The sequence below is a fragment of the Salmo salar genome, chromosome 01 (genome assembly GCF_965601325.2).
Source record: "Salmo salar chromosome 01, fSalSal1, whole genome shotgun sequence".
In the NCBI taxonomy this organism is placed as follows: domain Eukaryota; kingdom Metazoa; phylum Chordata; class Actinopteri; order Salmoniformes; family Salmonidae; genus Salmo; species Salmo salar.
Window position 1 is genome coordinate 163,264,339 of NC_138291.1, and position 23,997 is coordinate 163,288,335.

Genomic DNA, 23,997 nt, shown 5'->3' on the forward strand with positions numbered 1-23,997 from the left:
CTTCTGATAGGCTAATTGACATAATTTGAGTCAATTGGAGCTGTACCTGTGGATGTATTTCAAGGCCTACCTTCAAACGCAGGCCTACCTTTGCTTGACATCATGGGAAAATCAAAAGAAATCAGCCAAGACCTCAGAAAAAAATTGTGGGCAGAACTGAAAAAGCGTGTGCGAGCAAGGAGATCTACAAACCTGACTCAGTTACACCATGTTAGGGCTGCGTCAATTCAATTCTGGTATCAGAACAAAATTTAACACTAGGCTACTGAATATATTTTCAGCTGTTTATTAATAGAATTAGTCAAGCAGAATAAATGGTAAATGCAATCTTCGTATATACGGGTTCACTGTAACACCTCGCAGGGCAAACAGAGAACTGAAAATGACATCATAAGTTCTTCATTAAATACTCTGACAGAGATAGTTCCCGCTCACTGCTGGCCTGTCAGAGGGAGGATGAGCGTGGTTTAAACTTACTCATCCTATCGTTGGCGTGCAGGCTGGTCCCAGCCTCTAGACGCATCTTTGTTGCCAAGCATAGTTGTCTTCTAGCTTATCTTCATGTGTGTACCCGAGAGTCAGACACCCAAGGACAGTGCCTGTTTTTATGCTACAGTTAGGACAGTTTCTGCTTTTGTGCTAACGGCCATCTTCCATTCTACCAGCCCCTCCCGTACACCTGTCCTTGTGCGGCCCCACAACCAGGCATTGTGTGTGTGTGTCAAGAGTCTACTCAGCCTACACTCCTACTAGCCAGCAACCCTCCAGTTAGTCATGTCTATTATATGTTGCTCAATCTATGTTAATACAATATAAACCTCTTAGTGCATTACAGTCCATTCATACTTAGACCTACATCTACTGTAAATGGTAATGCATCACATCTAATAAGTGAAATAAAACCCAACAACCAGCTCTATCAGGAGGAATGGGCCAAAATTCACCCGACTTACTGTGGAAAGCTTGTGGAAGGCTACACGAAATGCTTGACCCAAGTTAAACAATTTAAAGGCGATGCTACCAAATACTAATTGAGTTTATGTAAACTACTGTCCCACTGGGAATGTGATGAAAGAAATAAAACATGAAATTAATAATTCTCTCTACTATTATTCTGACATTTCACATTCTTAAAATAAAGTGGTGACCCTAACTGACCTAAGACAGGGAATTTTTACTAGGATTAAATGTCAGGAATTGTGAGAAACGTAGTTTAAATGTATTTGGTTAAGGTGTATGTACACTTCCGACTTAAACTGTATGTATCACCATGTATCTTATCAAGCAATCCCGTCACAGGGATCAGAACGGGAAGGGGTGGCCCCAAGAGGTTATTAAGGAAGAAGGAACGTATTTTTGTGCCATCATATATTACAAAAAGTTATCCTTAGAACACAAATCTCAAACAGTGCTCAAGATTCCCTCTCGAAATGCAGTGCAATCAACTTTTTGGTTCACAGTGAAACGGTAAACAGGGGTGCTGTGTCATCTAGAGAGAAACCAGATAAGTAAAAGGAATGTGATTTAATCTAACATGAATCTGATGTTTTAGGAATACAATGCAATATAAATAATTTTAAATAACAATACTCTAACGTAACTAGTACCTTGAATCAACACGGAATATTATTATTTAATGTTTAATGTTGTTTCAAGATAATTATCTGCAGATCTGGAGCTACAAACTCTTTCAGGTCTGACCAACTGACAATGAATGTTACAGAGGTCATGTCAAGCTCGGAATTTCAATGGCAACAACAGGACCTGTATAAAACAGAGTGATAAGAGAATTATCTAATAAAGGTAAAAGAATCAATAAACCATGATGAATTATTAGTCATACAGCATGGTTAATGAATAATCAATGTAATGATCAATGTAGTGATCGATCGTTCTGATTGGTTCCAGAAAGTCCAGGAACCACTGGAGGGAAAGAAGTGTGTGTATGCAATTAGTATATAGAGCATTGGACAGATGGTAAAGGGAGTAAAACTTCAAAGGGTTCCTAACCTTGAGGGAAAGGAACAGGCTGAGCTAGGTAGTGATAAGGTGTGGGAATGGGGGATGCAGGTCTCCAACAGTTTGTGTGTAAATGCATGTGCGTAAGTAAGCAAGAACTATAAAATGACTGTTTTGTTATCCTGACCGCAGAACGTTCTCATGAATAAAGCTACAGAAAACTTTTGCAGAAAGCTGAGTCCTTGCCTAATTATTTAACCCATTGTCGTACAAACCTTGGGCATTAGTCAAGGCGAATTGATTATTGATTATTATCATCATGATATAAAATTCCTTTAACACAGAGCTATAACAATATCAATGTCATGGTGGGAGGAGCTAAACATTTAGCATCTGTGGATCAAGTTCAAAAGCAAGAGTTTGAACTTGGAACCCCTCAAGCCAATCCAAAGTTTGCTGGTTCCCAGCCAATCCCTGTTGCCTTTCTCTCCAGTTAACCAATAGATTGGAGATTCATGTCTAATAAGATCACAAGTCATTGAGGATATTCTCCCTGATTGGTCAGTCGTCAGGAACAGCCTCATCCACCCACTTCAAATAGGGCAGGCTCCCGTCCTCCACAGGGAAACTAAGCACCTCTGGAGTCTCATAGGGATGCACAGACCTGGGGAGGAGCAACAACAGCATTGCAACAGCATTGCTACTGCCTTCCTGAGACCTGAAGTACTGTTGTCTGAGACCCAACTGCTTGGGATAATTTCTATAAAAAAAACAAATGTAACTTACTTGACATAGTCTATGAGCCTTTGGGTCTTCGAGGTCCTCGTCTTCACCAACTACAATGCAGAAAAATCCTAGTTATTACTCTGGAAAGTTGGTTTCAACTCACAGTGTAATACTGAACGACCGGCCAGAGACATGAAAGCATAGCTCTACCAAATAACTTTACCATCAGAATTTCCGTCGCATCTTGAATCTCCCCTTTCCAGTAATACCTATGGGACAAAAATAAAAACCTTTGGGACATTCACAGTAGTAAACTGTACATGGGTTGTTCAATGAAACTTTGATTTTTTAAGTAGAAATTGAGCGCAAATATTGAATTTTAAAAGCATGTTATATTAAATGATGTGCCCTTTAATATAGACCACATAGAACATTCAATACAATTCAGTATTTTGACATGTCCCTTTGTACATTCTCTGTGACTTCTAGGAGGATTTTAACTAACTTAACCCTGACATTTATCCAAGTTTACACCATCATTGTAGTTATTTTGTTGCTTTGACAAAGTCATTTCTGAAGATTATTATTCATTTTATGTGATTCATGTTAAGGTAAAAAAAAGAAGGAAAAAAATAAAAACATGTCCCTTATTTTAAGGTCAACCCTGCTACGTGAACTGTTATGCGAAACTGTTCCTTTTTTTTTTTTTTTTTTTTACCAAAATAAACAATGAACATCTAATAGTAAAATCATAGTGTAAAGCAGGTGAGCTGGTTCTACTCTTTTTGACCATTTTCTGGTGTTTTGTGGTGGGAAAATGAGCAGGTCAAGCATAACACATTAACCCTATTACACCTACATAGACAGGCTAGAAATGTTTGAACAATTTAATGTCAATTTTTGTGAAGTTTGCATTTAATTACCACTCCCTGTTACACACAACAAGATTCCAGTCCTCATGTCACAATTGGATTTATGGATGATTTAAGGCGATGTCGTCAACCCTGTTATGGTAAACCATGTTACTTTATTTTTATCACTTAATATAGTATTTTTTATTTACCCTTTGAGATGGGAAAATATGTTTTTTATGAAGTTGAACATCTGCTTTTTATGACAGAATGTTAAAATTTGGTGAAGTATTTTATTTTTTTACCAATTTACACTATTCAAAATGCACCTATTTGGTGGAACGACCCACATACGCAGATGTAGTAAACAGTATACTTCTGTGTAGTGTGATAGGCTAAATAATGCTCTTCAATGATAGAATAGTTTTTCTCCAACATTATCTCTACCAGGAAGTTAGTCTCAAGACAAGCAGGCCTATCAGTGATAGACACATACAGTGGGGGAAAAAAGTATTTGATCCCCTGCTGATTTTGTACGTTTGCCCACTGACAAAGAAATGATCAGTCTATAATTTTAATGGTAGGTTTATTTGAACAGTGAGAGACAGAATAACAACAAAAATATCGAGAAAAACGCATGTCAAAAATGTTATAAATTGATTTGCATTTTAATGAAGGAAATAAGTATTTGACACCCTCTCAATCAGAAAGATTTCTGGCTTCCAGGTGTCTTTCATACAGGTAACGAGCTGAGATTAGGAGCACACTCTTAAAGGGTGGGCTCCTAACCGCAGCTTGTTACCTGTATAAAAGACACCTGTCCACAGAAGCAATCAATCAATCAGATTCCAAACTCTCCACCATGGCCAAGACCAAAGAGCTCTCCAAGGATGTCAGGAACAAGATTGTAGACCTACACAAGGCTGGAATGGGCTACAAGACCATCGCCAAGCAGCTTGGTGAGAAGGTGACAACATTTGGTGCGATTATTCGCAAATGGAAGAAACACAAAAGAACTGTCAATATCCCTCGGCCTGGGGCTCCATGCAAGATCTCACCTCGTGGAGTTGCAATGAGCATGAGAACGGTGAGGAATTAGCCCAGAACTACACGGGAGGATCTTGTCAATGATCTCAAGGCAGCTGGGACCATAGTCACCAAGAAAACAATTGGTAACACACTACGCCGTGAAGGACTGAAATCCTGCAGCGCCCGCAAGGTCCCCCTGCTCAAGAATACATATACATGCCCGTCTGAAGTTTGCCAATGAATATCTGAATGATTCAGAGGACAACTGGGTGAAAGTGTTGTGGTCAGATGAGACCAAAATGGAGCTCTTTGGCATCAACTCAACTCACTGTGTTTTTTAGGAGGAGGAATGCTGCCTATGACCCCAAGAACACCATCCCCACCGTCAAACATGGAGGTGGAAACATTATGCTTTGGGGGTGTTTTTCTGCTAAGGGGACAGGACAACTTCACCGCATCATTTGACGGGGCCATGTCCTGTCAAATCTTGGGTGAGAACCTCCTTTCCTCAGCCAGGGCATTGAAAATGGGTCGTGGATGGGTATTCCATCATGACAACGACCCAAAACACACGGCCAAGGCAACAAAGGAGTTGCTCAAGAAGAAGCGCATTAAGGTCCTGGAGTGGCCTAGCCAGTCTCCAGACCTTAATCCCATAGAAAATCTGTGGAGGGAGCTGAAGGTTCGAGTTGCCAAACATCAGCCTCAAAACCTTAATGACTTGGAGAAGATCTGCAAATTATAGTGGGACAAAATCCCTCCTGAGATGTGTGCAAACCTGGTGGCCAACTACAAGAAACGTCTGACCTCTGTGATTGCCAACAAGGGTTTTGCCACCAAGTACTAAGTCATGTTTTGCAGAGGGGTCAAATACTTATTTCCCTATTTTATAATGCAAAGCATTTTATAACATTTTTGACATGCGTTTTTCTGGATTTTTGTTGTTGTTACTCTGTCTCTCACTGTTCATTTAAACCTACCATTAAAATGATAGACTGATCATTTCTTTGTAAGTGGGCAAACGTACAAAATTAGCAGGGGATCAAATACTTTTTCCCCCCACTGTACATACACGTTGATTGACAGCTGTCCAATATTCATAGTTTCTCTACAGTGCCAAAGTCACACAATGGCCTGTTAATGTGAGGGTTTGTCACCTGTTTCTGGTCTGGTGGCTGTTGCTGTATCTTAGTCCATCTTTCTCTATCTTTCTCTATCTTAGATCAATAATAAGAATGTGTGTTGTTTCTTGTATGCTTGTCAATGGTTAACCAGCTACTCAACAAGGTGCTACTGGATTTGCACCTTCAGGAAGCAGAACAGCAGTGCCCTGCTAATAAAATAGTTACTTATCAATCAGTTAAAGGAAGAGCTCCAGAAGACTATTAGTATTCAAATGACTGTTGGTCTGTTTTACAAGTGTTTCATTACCATTCGACAAGATCTCCTTTGTGTTTTAGCAGAAACTTTCCATATCTGACTCTCACCTTCTTTTGTTGACTCAATAACTCTGTGATTATGCATTTACAGACTTATACACTTTAGAGAGAAACTTTCCTACTCTCTTACTAGTGGTGAGAGTAATTTACATTCAGACAACTAAACCAAAACAGTGGTTTTCACAATTTAGAGAGAAACTTTCCCACTCCCTTAGGCTACTAGTGGTGAGAGTAATTTACATTCAAGTAACCACAACAGTGGGGTGCTGTACACATTTTTCTTTACAATAAAAAAACATATACATACAAAAAACAACATACAGACCAACGCACATAAACATCAATGACATCACACCTGCCCAGATCCACCTGTTCTCACCCTTATTTCCCATGCCCTTTCAATATTTAGGTAACGAAGCATATGATTTTTCAATGGAGGATTGGTTGAATTCCAGTTTTTTCAAGATAATTGACGAGAAGAGTATTGTCCAACCCATCAGATATCTCACTGCACCCTCATGACGTCTTGAAATATGCAGACAGACGGATTACAAGTACGTTTACATTGTAATACTTCTGACAGCCAACTTTCTAACTCTGCCCATAACTTCTGGACTTTATAGTATTCCCAGAAGGCATGGATTATTGAGTCATTGTTAGTTTTACACTTAACCCATGTGTTGTCTTGAGGGTAAAAAATGATCTGCCATCCACACCTTTTTAAATTTTTCGCCTGAAATTACATACCCAAATCTAACTGCCTGTAGCTCGGGCCCTGAAGCAAGGATATGCATATTCTTGGTACCATTTGAAATGGGTTAGGGTTATAAATATAATACAAAGAAAAAAACAATCGTTCTTTTGTATTTTTTTGTACCATCATCTTTGAAATGCAAGAGAAAGGCCATAAAGTATTATTCCAGCCCAGGTGCAACATACATTTTTGCCACTAGATGACAACAGTGTATGTGTAAAGATTTAGACTGATCCAATGAACCATTACATTTATGTTCAAAATGTTGTATCAAGACTGCTCAAATGTGCCTAATTTGTTAATTAATAACTTTCATGTTCAAAATTGTGCACTCTCCTCAAACAATAGCATGGTATTATTTCACTGTAATAGCTACTGTAAATTGGACAGTGCAGTTAGATTAACAAGAATTTAAGCTTTCTGCCAACATCAGATATGTCTATGTCCTGGGAAATGTTCTTGTTACTTACAACCTCATGCTCATCCCATTAGCCTACGTTAGGTCAAACGTCCCGTGAAAGGGGCACCGATTCCAAAGAAGTTAACAGCAGAGAAAACCCCCTAAATTATATTTTTCAACTTGAAATTTGGGGACTTAGAATGACCCCAACATTAGAAAAATGAAACATTGCCTTTATTCATATTTTCATGAAAACTGTACACCACCAGGGTACGGTCAGCGAGCGTCTGTGTTACCAAAGGCTAAAATAGAACTCCTTTCTATTTCTGACGCAGATCGCGCTGCAAATCCTGCCTCTCCCATCTCCTCATTGGTTTATAGAAGCAGGTACCCACGTGCCATCTCTTCATTGGTTATACCCAAGTGGGTGATTGAAAGACGAGCTGTGTTGCCGGTCGGTGTAGTAATACTATGAAAGTTTAGATGCCAATCACCATGTAAGTTCAAAGATGAAAAAGCGTGGAAGGAGGAGAGATGACTAGAAACGATTCGGTTGACCGTTTTATGTGTGGATTAATTGTCGGAGTAGAGGACCTTGTGCATTTCAGGTAAAATAACAACTCAATGCTTATATCTCAGGACAAATTAGCTAGCAACAGCAAGCTAGCTAAATAGGACAAATTAAAATTAAAGAAAGTGCAAGCTAACTAGCTAAATTGCCATACATGTTTAATGCTTTTCGATCTGTTCTAAATTAATGTAATTGTCATGTCCTGACCATAGTAAGTTGTTATTTTCTATGGTAGAGTAGGTCAGGGCGTGACAGGGGGTGTTTGTCTGTTTTTGTATTTCTATGTTCAGTTTCTAGTTTTCTATTTCTATGTTGGTGTTGTTTGGGTTGATCTCCAATTGGAGGCAGCTGATCCTCGTTACCTCTAATTGGAGGTCATATTTATGTTGATGTTTGTCCCACCTGTGTTTGTGGGTGATTTATATTTTTTGAGTAGTGTGTTTTCCTCTCTGCGTCATGGTTTGTTGTTTTTGGTTATTCAAGTACTTTGTGTATTTGCATTTAGTTTCACAATAAATAAAATATGTGGAACTACGAACACGCTGCGTTTTGGTCCGATCCTTCGAACTGCCGTGACAGAATCACCCACCACCAAAGGACCAAGCAGCGTGGGCCGATGGACTGGACATGGGAGGACATCCTGGATGGCAAAGGATCCTGGACGTGGGAGGAGATCCAGGCCGGAAGGGATCGCCTCCCATGGGAACAAGCAGCGAGGGAGGTACAGCGACGAGATCAAATGGCAAGGCAACAACGGAGGCACGAGAGGCACCCCCCCCCCCCAAAAAATTGGGGGGCACACGGGAAGTTTGGCAGATTCAGGATGGAGACCTGAGCCAACTCCCCATGCTTACCGTGGGGAACGAGTAATGGGGAAAGCACCGTGTTATGCGGTGATGCACACTGTCGTCAGGGCGCACTCACAGGCCGGTGCGATCTGTGCCCGCGCCCTGCATTAGTCGAGCTAGGTTGAGCATCCAGCCAGAACAGGTTGTTAAAGCTCTACGCTCGAGATCTCAGGTGTGCCTCCACGGCCCAGTATATCCTGTTCCTGCTCCCCGCACTCGCCCTGAGGTGCGTGTTACTAGTCTGGCGCCTCCTATGCCAGCCCCACGCATCAGGCCTCCAGTGAGCCTGCCCAGTCCGGCGTGTCCTGTTCCTGCTCCCCGCACTCGCCCTGAGGTCCGTGTTACTAGTCTGGTGCCTCCAATGCCAGCCCCACGCATCAGGCCTCCAGTGCGCATCCTCAGTCCAGAGCCTCCAGCGACGCTCCTCAGTCCAGAGCCTCCAGCGACGCTCCTCAGTCCAGAGCCTCCAGCGACGCTCATAACTACGTAGCCTCAAACGATGCTCCTCAGTCCAGAGCCTCCAGCGATGCTCCTCAGCCCGGAGCCTCCAGTGACGCTCCTCAGTCCAGAGCCTCCAGCGACGCTCATCAGTCCGGAGCCTCCAGCGACGCTCCCCAGTTGGGAGCCTCCAGCGATGCTCCCCAGTCCGGAGCCTCCAGCGACGCTCCCCAGTCCGGAGCCTCCAGCGACGCTCCTCAGCCCGGAGTCTCCAGCAACGCTCCTCAGCCCGGAGCCTCCAACGACGCTCCTCAGTCCGGAGCCTCCAGCGACGCTCCCCAGTCCGGAGCCTCCAGCGACGCTCCGCAGCACGGAGTCTTCAACGGCGGTCTGCAGCCCGGAGTCTTCAGCGGCGGTCTGCATCCCAGAGCCTTTAGCGGCGGTCTGCATCCCAGAGCCTTTAGCGGCGGTCTGCATCCCAGAGCCTTTAGCGGCGGTCTGCATCCCAGAGCCTTTAGCGGCGGTCTGCATCCCAGAGCCTTCAGCGGCGGTCTGCATCCCAGAGCCTTCAGCGGCGGTCTGCATCCCAGAGCCTTCAGCGGCGGTCTCCAGCCAAGAGCCTTCAGCGGCAGCCTGCAGCCAAGAACCTTCAGCGGCGGCCTGCAGCCCAGAGCCTCCAGCGGCGGCCTACTGCCCAGAACCTCTAGCAATGATCTACAGTCCGGTTCTTTCGACGACGATCCACGGTCAGGTGGTAAAGAAGCAGAGGGATCAGTGGATGGAGTGGGGGTTACGCCCCGAACCCGAGCCGCCTCCATGGGGGGAGGCGCTAGATAAGAAGGTTCTGGGTACTGCATATGAGCCGCCATAGACATTAGTCGCCCACCCTACCCTCCCTTTGTTTGGTCATTTTTGACCTGGCAGTTTTAAATAATTTACATACCATAAAAAAACACAAAGACACACACACACACACACACACACACACACACACACACACACACACACACACACACACACACACACACACACACACACACACACACACACACACACAATGAGAAATTGAGATTGTGTGTGCTACTGATTGAACTCAGACAAAACTAAAACTTTCTTGTGCATGTGCAGCATCTCCCCTCCACAACCTCAAGTTCACAGACAAAATAAACAAAATTTCAGACAAAATAAAAATGTCTTGAAAGCATTGTTTACTAATAGGGAATGTAGTCAGAGGCTATAAAGGTGCGGCAGATGACAGTCCCCCCCCAGTTCTCACTTTGCTGAAGCCATGAGTGCACGTTTCAGTGCCCAACAGGTCATAGATATGATTTTTTCAGATGTCCAGGAGGAACAAGAGAACAATGATTTAGAAGAGGAGGAGGTTTCTGAAGCACGATGCATCATCTTCAGATGAATCCCCCAAGCTGAAAGAGAGACTTTTTTCTCAAAGAACAGCAAAATAACATCGTCCTTGTCACCATATGACAACCAGGGCAGGATGGCAGCACAAAATGTCATAAGGATGACCCCAGGGTCCACAAGACATGCAGTTGCCCATGTCCAGGACATCGCCTCAACATTCTACATGTTCATCACACCAGCCATCGAAAAAATCATCCTGGAGATGACAAATTTGGAGGGTTTCCGTAGATATGGAAACAACTGGAAAATGATGATGAGATTGACCTGTGTGCCTACATAGGGCTGCTAATCTTAGCGTGTCTGTATAGTTCCCGAGGCGAGGCAACATGTAGTCTCTGGGATGCAGTGAGTGGAAGGGGAATTTTCCGTGCCATGATGCCACTGAAAGTCTTTCACACTTTCTCAAGAATGGGAGAAGTGGGTAGAGCATCTGCCATACCTCTATAAGCCTGGGCCTGAAGTAACAGTGGATGAGCAACTGGTTCCATTCAGAGATCAATTTTTATTTTCATATCTGTAATGTAAGTGACTTTCACTGTTCATTTTGTTATGCATTACTGTAATATCATTGATTCATGTGATTGTTTTCTGTGACAATGATACTAATTACTGATAATCTCTTTTGTCAAAAGGTTGCGGTCCTTTCCGGCAGTATATGCCCAGCAAGCCAGCAAAGTATGGCCAGCTACGCTTGGAAGATGCAAGTCAATACGGGAAGCCTAGTTTCTTACCTCCCAAAGAGAAACATGAGTGTGGTCCTCCTTTATGGCCATTCTCTTGCACAGGAAGCCGGCCACCATCCAGGACTACAACCACAACAAAGGAGGGGTGGACAACCTGGACAAGGTGATTGGAACTTAGAGCTGCGGGTGGATGACAGCCCACTGGCTCCTGATCATCTTCCATAACATCATTGATGTGTCCTCATACAATGCCTTCATGATATGAAACAAGATCAACCCTACCTGGATGCCTGATAAGCAGAACAAGAGAAGGGTGTTCGTGGAGCAGCTGGAAAAGGCACTTGAAACCCCACACATTCAAAGAAAGGAGCACCTCCCTCGCACAGCTGCCTCTACAGTGCTTGTGAAAGCTGTTCAGGGGGCTGAATCTTGCACTGATCCACCTGAGGCTGCAGCTGGAGCAGGCAAGAGGAGGAGATGCCAATTCTGCCCCCCAAAGGAGGACTGTAAAACAAATACTATGTGCTGCACATGTGAGAAATACATCTGCAAGGTCCGTGCACACACACTTGCATACTGTCCTACATGTGCTAATTAGAGTTGATTGATTTATGTTCTTCAATTTTTTGTTTTGTATCTATTATCTTATTATATACTTATTTATTGTTGTTGTTTATACACCTTGTGGGTGGGGGCAATGATTAAAAAAATGGGAGAAGACTAGTATTTTGTAGTTGAATTCCTCATTGTGCAGTATATAAGAATATATCACTATGTTACCAAAAAGTTCAAGATTGTTATTGTTTCACTTCAATAAAATGCATTCAAAACTGCCTTCTGCACATTTCTGCTACTTTCTTAGGCTATACAAGTGCTATCTCTTGCTAAAAAAATTATGTTTACACCTCTGCAGTACCTTTAGCAATAACAATAATAATAATAATAATCAACCTCTACTTTAGTAAAGAAAACAATTATGACAGGTGTGTCGTAAAAAAAATGAGTGGTGTCCACTGATTAAATGCAGTCTTTCTGTCACGTCCTGACCATAGTAAGATGTTATTTTCTATGGTAGAGTAGGTCAGGGCGTGACAGGGGGTGTTTTGTGTTTTTCTATGTTTTGTATATCTATGTTTAGGTTCTAGTTTTTCTATTTCTATGTTTTTTTTGGGGGGGGGATGATCTCCAATTAGAGGCAGCTGGTCCTCGTTGTCTCTAATTGGAGATCATACTTAAGTAGGCGTTTTTTCCACCTGTGTTTGTGGGTAGTTGTCTTCTGTTTAGTTTATGTACCTGACAGAACTGTGCGCTTTAGTTCTCTCTTTGTTATTTTTTCTTTAGTGTTTAAAATAAATATTCATCATGAGCAATCAACACGCTGCGCTTTGGTCCCTCTCTCTACGACAGCCGTTACACTTTCTGCATTGTGAAGAGGGAAAACCCAGATATTCACAAAGTTTGTGATGAATGACAGGTTGTTTCTTCATGCAAAATAGATTTGGGGTTTAAAATTCAATTAAGCTGCTTTATTTTATGGGTTTAGTGAAGTCGGGTCATTTTTTACCCTTAGGACAAGGGGAGTATACAGAATGTTAAAACCTCTTCGGGATAGAGGGCAGTATTTTCACGGCCGGATGAAAAACGTACCCAAATTAACCTCTCTGGGCCAGTGGGACGCTACTCAACAGCCATTGTAATCCCGTGGCGCGATATTCAAATACCTTAGAAATGCTATTACTTCAATTTCTCATCTCAAACATATTACTATTTTACACCATTTTAAAGACAAGACTCTTGTTAATCTAACCACACTGTCCGATTTCAAAAAGGCTTTACAACGAAAGCAAAACATTAGATTATGTCAGCAGAGTACCCAGCCAGAAATAATCAGACACCCATTTTTCAAGCTAGCATATAATGTCACATAAACCCAAACCACAGCTAAATGCAGCACTAACCTTTGATGATCTTCATCAGATGACAATCCTAGGACATTATGTTATACAATACATGCATGTTTTGTTCAATCAAGTTCATATTATATCAAAAAACAGCTTTTTACATTAGCATGTGACTAGCATGTGACTAGCATTCCCACCGAACACTTCCGGTGAATTTACTAAATTACTCACGATAAACGTTCAAAAAACATAACAATTATTTTAAGAATTATAGATACAGAACTCCTTTATGCACTCGCTATGTCCGATTTTAAAATAGCTTTTCGGTGAAAGCACATTTTGCAATATTCTGAGTAGATAGCCCGGCCATCACAGGGCTAGCTATTTTGACACCCACCAAGTGTGGTACTCACCAAACTCCGATTTACTATTAGAAAAGTTTGATTACCTTTGCTGTTCTTCGTCAGAATGCACTCCCAGGACTTCTACTTCAATAACAAATGTCGGTTTGGTTCAAAATAATCCATAGTTATATCCAAATAGCGGCGTTTTGTTCGTGCGTTCAAGACACTATCCGAAGGGTAAAGAAGGGTGACGCGCCCGATGCGTTTCGTGACAAAAAATTTCAAAATATTCCATTACCGTACCTCGAAGCATGTGAAACGCTGTTTAAAATCAATTTTTATGCTATTTTTCTCGTAAAAAAGCGATAATATTCCAACCGGAAGTTGTTGTTTTCGTTCAAAGAGAGCGAAAGTAAACATGGTGTCGGCTGGTGCACGCGCCTCCAGTCTCATTGTCCTCAGATCGACCACTTACCAAATGCGCTAATGTTTTTCAGCCATGGCCTGCAAAGCCACCATTCATCGTTCTGGCGCCTTCTGAGAGCCTATGGGAGCGTTAGAAAATGTCACGTTATGCCAGAGATCCCCTGTTTTGGTTAGAGATGATCAAGAAGGCCATGAAATGGTCAGAGAGAGCGCTTCCTGTTTGGAATCTTCTCAGGTTTTGGCCTGCCAAATGAGTTCTGTTATACTCACAGACACCATTCAAACAGTTTTAGAATCTTTAGGGTGTTTTCTATCCAACTGCTCGGCCTCCGACCGCAAGGCACTACAGAGGGTAGTGCGTACGACCCAGTACATCACTTGGGCTAAGCTGCCTACCATCCAGGACCTCTACACCAGGCGGTGTCAGAGGAAGGCCCTAAAAATTGTCAAAGACCCCAGCCACCCCAGTCATAGACTGTTCTCTCTACTACCGCATGGAAAGCGGTACCGGAGTGACAAGCCTAGGACAAAAAAGGCTTCTCAACAGTTTTTCCCCCCAAGCCATAAGACTCCTGATCAGGTAATCAAATGGCTACCCGGACTATTTGCATTGTGTGCCCCCCCCAAAGCCCCCCCAAACCCTCTTTTTACGCTGCTGCTACTCTCTGTTTATCATATATGCATAGTCACTTTAACTATACATTCATGTACATACTACCTCAATTGGGCCCGACCAACCAGTGCTCCCGCACATTGGCTAATCGGGCTATCTGCATTGTGTCCCGCCACCCACCACCCACCAACCCCTCTTTTACGTTACTGCTAGTCTCTGTTCATCATATATGTATAGTCACTTTAACCATATCTACATGTACATACTACCTCAATCAGCCTCACTAACCGGTGTCTGTATGTAGCCTCGCTACTTTTATAGCCTCGCTACTGTATATAGCCTGTCTTTTTACTGTCGTTTTTATTTCTTTACTTACCTATTGTTCACCTAACACCTTTTTTTGCACTATTGGTTAGAGCCTGTAAGTAAGCATTTCACTGTAAGGTCTACACCTGTTGTATTCGGCGCACATGACAAATAAACTTTGATGTTATTTGATTTGATTTTTGGGAGAGATATTGATTCTTGAAGAATTGGTTTTCTTCCATATTGTTATAGTGTTCTTAACTATGAAGATGTTAATATTCTTAGCTTTATCCTTTGAAAATAGACGTGAAAAGATTCAGTGGGTGAGCATGTGTATCTTCAATAATTACCCATTGTTCCTCTTTAGTGCACTTAACAATAAGTCTTGGGTGGCGAGTTGATATAATTCCAAGTCTCAGTAGTTTCCTTAGCAAAGGATATCCACACTCAGGAAGGGTGTGTGTGTGTGTGTGTGTGTGTGAGTGTGTGGGTTGGTTCTTCTATCCTTGTGCGGACCTAAAATCCCCAAAAGTCCCCACAAGGATAGTAAAAACAAGGATAGTAAATTCTCCCTTGTGGGGAAAATTCCCTCATCCCAAGAGGACAAAGGCTATTTTAAGCTTAGGGGTTAGGTTTAGGGTTAGGGTTACAGTTAGTGTTACAATTTGGGTTAGGGTAAAGGTAAGGGGTTAGGTTTAGGATTACAGTTAGTGTTACAGTTTGGGTTAGGGTAAAGGTAAGGGTTAGGTTTAGGGTTACAGTTCGTGTTACAGTTTGGGTTAGGGTAAAGGTAAGTGGTTTAGGGTTACAGTTCGTGTTACAGTTTGGGTTAGGGTAAAGGGTTAGGTTTAGGGTTACAGTTAGTGTTACAGTTTGGGTTAGGGTAAAGGTAAGGGGTTAGGTTTAGGGTTAGGGTTACAGTTAGTGTTACAGTTTGAGTTAGGGTAAAAGTAAGGGGCTTACCTTTACCCTAACCCAAACTGTAACACTAACTGTAACCCTAAACCTAACCCTTTACCCTAACCCAAACTGTAACACGAACTGTAACCCTAAACCTAACCCCTTACCTTTACCCTAAGGTGTGTGTGTGTGTGTGTGTGTGTGTGTGTGTGTGTGTGTGTGTGTGTGTGTGTGTGTGTGTGTGTGTGTGTGTGTGTGTGTGTGTGTGTGTGTGTGTGTGTGTGTGTGTGTGTGTGTATGTGTGTTTATCCTGTGTGGCTCAGTTGGTAGAGAATGGTGCTTGCAATGCCAGGGTTGTGCTTGCAATGCCAGGATTAGCTTCCCTTGGGGCAACCAGTAGGGAAAATGTATGTACTCACTACTGTAAGTTGCTCTGGATAAGAGAATCTGCTAAAATTGAAAAATGTGTGTGAGCCAGACTGGCACTGGCAGTACTTACATGGTGGAGGTCCTGGGCAGAATATTGATGCATGCTGCCATCCTCCTCTCCATAATGGCTCTGTGGGAGAGAACAGGAAGGAAGGGAGAAGAGGAGAGAGACAGCAACAATTATGATATCATTCAGGTGTGTTGTTATTTTAAAGAATATTTGGCCTATTTAGTATATGGCCCAGGGCCGTGCACAGAGCTTTCAGGGGACACGTGCTGAAACTGTACAAATGAATATCTCAAAATTCACAGCATACCAACTGCTTCTGTAGCGAAAATGTTACCATTTTTGAGAATAGGCCTTTTTAATTCTGCAACAGCACACTCACTCATCACAAATTGTAAGCAAGCTAGTTACAGTGCCTCCTAAAGATATGATTGACATCGGGAAAAGATGGTCATTCATATTGATGATTGATTTTAAATCTGTTAGTTAGCTAGCTCAATTTGTTTTATAATTGTGATTTATCTCCAATGCTCTTAAATAACAACTTCATAATATACACTGAACAACATCCAACAATTTCAAAGATTTTACTGACTTACAGTTCATATAAGGAAATCAGTCAAGTGAAATAAATGTATTAGGCTCTAATCTATAGATTTCACATGACTGGGAATACAGATATGCATATCTTGGTCAAAGATACCTTAAAAAAAAGTAGGGGCGTGGATGAGAAAACCTTTCAGTATCTGGTGTGACCACAATTTTCTTCATGCAGCATGACACATCTCCTTCGTACAGAGTTGATCAGGCTGTCGATTGTGCCCTGTGGAATATTGTCCCACTCCTCTTCAATGGCTGTGTGAAGTTTCTGGATATTGGCAGGAACTGGAACACGGTGCCGTACACGTCATCCAGAGCATCCCAAACATGCTCAATGGGTGACATGTCTGAGTACGCAGACCATGGAAAAACTTGGACATTTTCAGCTTCCAGGATTTGTGTACGGATCCTTGTGACATTGGGCCATGCATTATCATGTTGAAACAGGAGTTGATGCCGGCGGATGAATGGCATGACCGTGGGCCTCAGGATCTCGCCACGGTATCTCTGTGCATTCAAATTTCCATTGATAAAATGCAATTGTGTTCATTGTCTGTAGCTTATGCCTGCCCATACCACAACCCCACCCTCACCATGGGACACTCTGGTCACAACTCTGACATCAGCAAACCCGTTCGCACACACGACGCCACACACGCTGTATGCAATCTTCCGGGTACAGTTGACACCGAGTTTCATTTGAGAAGAGCACACTTCTCCAGAGTGCCAGTGGCCATCAAAAGTGAGCATTTGCCCACTGAAGTCGGTTATGAAGCCAAACAACATTCAGATCAAGACCCTGGTGAGGACGACGAGCACGCAGATGACCGTCCTTGAGACAGTTTGTGCAGAAATTATTTGGTTGTGCAAACCCACAGTTTCATCAGCTGTCCGGGTGGCTGGTCTCAGACGATCCCGCAGGTGAAGAAGCCGGATGTGGAGGTCCTCAGCTGGCATGGTTACATGTGATCTGAGGTTGTGAGGCCGGTTGGATGTACTGCCAAATTCTCTAAAATGACGTTGGAGGCGGTTTATAGTAAAGAAGTGAACATTAAATTATCTGGCAACAGCTCTGGTGGACACTCCTGCATTCAGCATTCCAATTGCACCCTCCATCAAAACTTAAGACACCTGTGACATTGTGTTGTGTAACAAAACGGCACATTTTAGAGTGGAATTTATAGTCCCCAGCACAAGGTGCACCTGTGTAATGATCATGCTGTTTAATCAGCTTCTTGATATGCCACATCTGACAGGTGGATGGATTATCTTGGCAAAGGAGAAATGTTCACTAACAGGGATGTAAACAAATTTGCGCACAAAATTTGAGAGAAATAAGCTTTCCGTGGGTATGGACATTTTGGGGATCTTTTATTTCAGGGGATGAAACATGGGACCAACACTTTACATGTGATGTTTATATTTTTGTTTTGTATAATATTACTAATCTTCTAAATCAATATACTGTATATAAGGCTGGCTGGCTATCAACCTTTGTGGATATTTTAGTATATGGTGGTTAGCTAGAGTCTAGACGACCTGTGTTGCTGCTCAATATCCTCATTTTGAAAACATGTCCTTAATACTACTGCTTTAACCTGAGAGGATGGATGGAGGGAAGAACATTTACATTTTGGAGCAGCTCGTTTGAAACCTACTCAGTGTTCTCTCCAATTAGGGCCATGTTAAAAAGAGAACAGCTCATCTACATTCACGACAGACCAGGGTTGGGCTCAATTCTAGGCAGTCAATTCAGGAAATAAACTGAAATACCAACAAAAATCGAATTAAATGTATTTGTCACATGCCGAATACAACAGTTATACTGTAGATCTTACCATGAAGTGCTTACTTATGAGCTCTTTCCTAACAATTCAGATTCAAAAAGTAAGAAAAAGTAAGAGGTTGAGGTAATTGAGGTAATATGTACAGTTACAAGTACAAACATGTTCCTTCTTCCTTAAGGAGATACATACAGTTGAAGTCGAAGGTTTACATACACCTTCGCCGAATTCATTTAATCTCAGTTTTTCACAATTCCTGACATTTAATCCAAGTAAAATTTCCCTGGCTTAGGTCAGTTAGGATCACCACTTTATTTTAAGAATGTGAAATGTCAGAATAATAGTAGAGAAAATGATTTATTTCAGATTTTATTTCTTTCATCACATTCCCAGTGGGTCAGAAGTTTACATACACTCAATTACTATTTGGTAGCATTGCCTTTAAATTGTTTAACTTGGGTCAAACATTTTGGGTCGCCTTCCACAAGCTTCCCACAGTAAGTTGGGTGAATTTTGGCCCATTCCTCCTGACAGAGCTGGTGTAACTGAATAAGGTTTGTAGGCCTCCTTGCTCGCACACGCTTTTTCAGGTCTGCCCACAAATGTTCTATAGGATTGAGGTCAGGGCTTTGTGATGGCCACTCCAATACCTTGACTTTGTTGTCCATAGGCCATTTTTCCACAACTTTGGAAGTATACATTGGGTCATTGTCCATTTGCGACCAAGCTTTAACTTCCTGACTGATGTCTTGAGATGTTGCTTCAATATACCCACATAATGTCCTCCCTCATGATGCCATTTATTTTATGAAGTGCACCAGTCCCTCCTGCAGCAAAGCACCCCCACAACATGATGCTGCCACCCCTGGGCTTCACGGTTGGGATGGTGTTCTTCGGCTTGCAAGCCTCCCTCTTTTTCCTCCAAACATAACGATGGTCATTACGGCCAAACAGTTCTATTTTTGTTTCATCAGACCAGAGGACATTTCTCCAAAAGCACAACCCATGTGCAGTTGCAAACCGTAGTCTGGCTTTTTTATGGTGGTTTTGGAGCAGTGGCTTCTTCCTTGCTGAGCGGCCTTTCAGGTTATGTCGACATAGGACTTGTTTTACTGTCGATATAGATACTTTTGTACCTGTTTCCTCCAGCATCTTCACAGGGTCCTTTGCTGTTGTTCTGGGATTGATTTGCACTTTTCGCACCAAAGTATGTTAATCTCTTGGAGACAGAATGTGTCTCCTTCCTGAGCGCTATGACGGCTGTGTGGTCCCATGGTGTTTATACTTCCTTACTATTGTTTGTACAGATGAAAGTGGTACCTTCTGGCGTTTGGAAATTGCTCCCAAGGATGAACAAGACTTGTGGAGGTCTACAATTTTTTTTATGTCAATTAGCCTATCAGAAGCTTCTGAAGCCATGACATCATTTTTGGGCATTTTACAAGCTGTTTAAAGGCAAAGTCAACTTAGTGTATGTAAACTTCTGACCCACTGGAATTGTGACAGTGAATTATAAGTGAAATAATCTGTTTGTAAACAATTGTTGGAAGAATTACTTGTATCATGCACAAGTAGATGTTCTAACCGACTTGCCAAAACTATAGTTTGTTAACAAGAAATTTGTGGAGTGGTTGAAAAACGAGTTTTAATGATTCCAACCTAAGTTTATGTCAGGTGTGTAGCAAAGTCGGGTGCAGGAGAGAAGAGATTTGTGAACAGGCGTAGACGTTGAGGCAAAAGTGCAAAACAGTCACAATAATTATGTTTAACAATAAACATCTTCGTGAAATACCACGGAAAAACATACCAGTCTGGCGCGTCAACAATAAACACGTAACACAAACAATCTTTCACAAAGACATAATGGGGACAGAGGAATAAATACATGTAGATTGATTGGGGAATGAAAACCAGGTGTGCAGGGAACAAGACAAAACAAATGGATACATGAAAATTGGAGTGGCGATGGCTAGAAAGTCGGTGACGTCGACCGCCGAACGTGGAGAGGAGCCGATTTCGGCGGAAGTCGTGACAGAGTATGTAAACTTCCGACTTCAACTGTACATTTACATTTAAGTCATTTAGCAGACGCTCTTATCCAGAGCGACTTACAAATTGGTGCATTCACCTTATGATATCCAGTGGAACAACCACTTTACAATAGTGCATCTAAATCTTTTAAGGGGGGGGGGGGGGGGGGGGGTTAGAAGGATTACTTTATCCTATCCTAGGTATTTTTTTTTTTAATTTATTTTATTTCACCTTTATTTAACCAGGTAGGCAAGTTGAGAACAAGTTCTCATTTACAATTGCGACCTGGCCAAGATAAAGCAAAGCAGTTCGACAACATACAAAAACACAGAGTTACACATGGAGTAAAACAACATACAATCAATGATGCAGTAGAAGAAAATAAAAATAAAAAAAATAAAAAATAAAAATACAAATAAAGTATAGCAAGAAAAACACTGGAATGGTAGATTTGTAGTTTGAAGAAAGTTCAGAGATAAAATATAAATAATATGGTGCAAAGGAGCAAAATAAATTAAATAACTAAATACAGTAGGGGAAGAGGTAGTAGTATTCCTTAAAGAGGTGGGGTTTCAGGTGTCTCCGGAAGGTGGTGACTGACTCCGCTGTCCTGGCGTCGTGAGGGAGCTTGTTCCACCATTGGGGTGCCAGAGCAGCGAACAGTTTTGACTGGGCTGAGCGGGAACTGTGCTTCCTCAGAGGTAGGGGGGCCAGCAGGCCAGAGGTGGATGAACACAGTGCCCTTGTTTGGGTGTAGGGCCTGATCAGAGCCTGAAGGTATGGAGGTGCCGTTCCCTTCACAGCTCCGTAGGCAATCACCATGGTCTTGTAGCGGATGCGAGCTTCAACTGGAAGCCAGTGGAGAAAGCGGAGGAGCGGGGTGACGTGAGAGAACTTGGGAAGGTTGAACACCAGACGGGCTGCGGCGTTCTGGATGAGTTGTAGGGGTTTAATGTCACAGGCAGGGAGCCCAGCCAACAGCGAGTTGCAGTAATCCAGACGGGAGATGACAAGTGCCTGGATTAGGACCTGCGCCGCTTCCTGTGTGAGGCAGGGTCGTACTCTGCGAATGTTGTAGAGCATGAACCTACAGGATCGGGTCACCGCCTTGATGTTAGTGGAGAATGACAGGGTGTTGTCCAGGATCACGCCAAGGTTCTTAGCACTCTGGGAGGAGGACACAAGGGAGTTGTCAACCGTGATGGCGAGATGTACATGTAAACTACCGTTGAAACGTTTGGGGTCACTTAGAAATGTCCTTGTTTTTTAAAGAAAATCTATTTTTTTGTCCATTAAAATAACATCAAATTGATCAGAAATACATTGTTAATGTTGTAAATGACTATTGTAGCTGGAAACAGCAGATTTCTTATGGAATATCTACCATAGGCGTACAGAGGCCCATTATCAGCAATCATCACTCCTGTGTTCCAATGGCACGTTGTGTTAGCTAATCCAAGTTTATATTTTTTAAAAGTCAAATTGGTCATTAGAAAACCATTTTGTAATTGTGTTAGCACAGCTGAAAACTGTTGTTCTGATTAAAGAAGCAATAAAACGGGCCTTTAGACTAGTTGAGTATCTGGAGCATCAGCATTTGTGGGTTCGATTACAGGCTCAAAATGGCCAGAAACAAAGTCTTTCTTCTGAAAATCGTCAGTCTATTCTTGTTCTGAGAAAATGAAGGCTATTCTGTGTGAGAAATTGCCAAGAAACTGAAGATCTTGTACAACGCTGTGTACTACTCCCTTCACAGAACAGCGCAAACTGGCTCTAAGCAGAATAGATAGAGGAGTGGGAGGCCCCGGTGCACAATTGAGCAAGAGGACAAGTATATTAGAGTGTCTAGTTTGAGAAACAGACGCCTCACAAGTCCTCAACTGGCAGCTTCATTAAATAGTACCCGCAAAACAGCAGTCTCAACATCAACAGTGAAGAGACGACTCCTGCTGGCCTTCTAGGCAGAGTTGCAAAGAAAAAGCCATATCTCAGACATCTGACCAACATTCTGAAGGCACAGGGGGGAAAGGAGATCAAAATCCACGGCCAGTCCATTTGATTCGTCCAGGACCTGTCTGCTAGGCTTAAGAAAAACAATGCAATCAATACATTCCGATCAGACAGTGTAAGGGCTGTCGTCGGAAGAAGACCAAAATGCAGCGGAGTTAGTGTTCGTCACATATTTAATTACGGCAAGAACACTATACAGTACAAAACAATAAACAGACAACCTGTCACGTTTAACACAGTAACACGAACAGAAACAATTACCCACAAAACCCCAACGGAAAAACATGCACTTATGTGTGACTCCCAATCAACAACAACGAACTTCAGCTGTGCCTGATTTGGGAGCCACACACGGCCCAAAACAAAGAAATACAAACACATAGAAACAGAACATAGAACGCCCACCCAATGTAACACCCTGGCCTAACCAAAATAAAGAACAAAAAACCCCTCTCTATGGCCAGGGCGTTACAGTACCCCCCCCCCCCCCCCCCCCCCAAGGTGCGGACTCCGGCCGCAAAACCTGACACTGAAGGGGAGGGTCTGGGTGGGCCTTCTTACGGCGGCGGCTCAGGTGCGGGACGTGGCCTCTGCCCCACCCTTGGCGTCGCCCTCTTAGGTGGCGCACCTGGCCGCACCGAAGGTCTGGTGGGCGACCCTGTCTTCGCCCGGCTGGCGGGGGTTGTGCTTGCAATGCCAGGATTAGCTTCCCTTGGGGCAACCAGTAGGGAAAATGTATGTACTCACTACTGTAAGTCGCTCTGGATAAGAGAATCTGCTAAAATTGAAAAATGTGTGTGAGCCAGACTGGCACTGGTAGTACTTACATGCGATGGCTGCGCCAGCCGGGAGCAGCCATCGCCGCCCGCCAGCCGGGCGCAGCAAGGGTCACTCGCCAGCCGGGCACAGCAAGGGACACCCGCCAGCCGGGCCCAGCCATCGCCGCCCGCAAGCCGGGCGCAGCCAGGGTCGTCCGCAAAACCCCAACGGAAGAACATGCACTTATGTGTGACTCCCAATCAACAACAACGAACTTCAGCTGTGCCTGATTTGGGAGCCACACATGGCCCAAAACAAAGAAATACAAACACATAGAAACAGAACATAGAACGCCCACCCAATGTAACACCCTGGCCTAACCAAAATAAAGAACAAATAACCCTCTCTATGTCCAGGGCGTTACAGACAGTCACTGGAGGGAAAAGGAATCAAATCTCAACTCTGCTTCCTGGCAATGCTGTGGGTATGGAAGGCAAGGAAAAGGATGGAATTCACAAGCGCTGATGAAGCCCTAATCAAGCTTCAACTGGCAGATTCATTGAATAGTACCGGCAAAACACCATTCAACACCATCAACAGTGAAGAGGCGACAGTCACGACCGTCGTATGAATAATTGGACAGCGTGAGTAGAGCGTGAGTAGAGTTCCACATTTTAACCTGTTTGGGATAGGGGGCAGTATTTTCACGTCCGGATAAAAAACGTACCCGATTTAATCTGGTTACCACTCCTACCCAGTAACTAGAA

At 43.0% G+C, this 23,997-nt stretch overlaps 1 protein-coding gene across 1 annotated transcript in view; it reads right to left on the minus strand.

The window, feature by feature from the left end:
- Positions 1–270: 270 nt before the first annotated feature.
- Positions 271–23,997, minus strand: part of LOC106568920 (protein CutA homolog) — a 33,355-nt gene continuing 9,628 nt past the window's right edge. The window contains exons 2-5 of the mRNA XM_014139756.3: positions 16,110–16,169; positions 2,909–2,954; positions 2,746–2,795; positions 271–2,623 (exon numbers count right to left, since the gene is read on the minus strand). Of these exons, the coding sequence (XP_013995231.2) occupies positions 2,521–2,623; positions 2,746–2,795; positions 2,909–2,954; positions 16,110–16,169 (259 nt within the window). The 3' untranslated portion in view covers positions 271–2,520. The remainder of the gene's footprint in view (positions 2,624–2,745; positions 2,796–2,908; positions 2,955–16,109; positions 16,170–23,997) is intronic.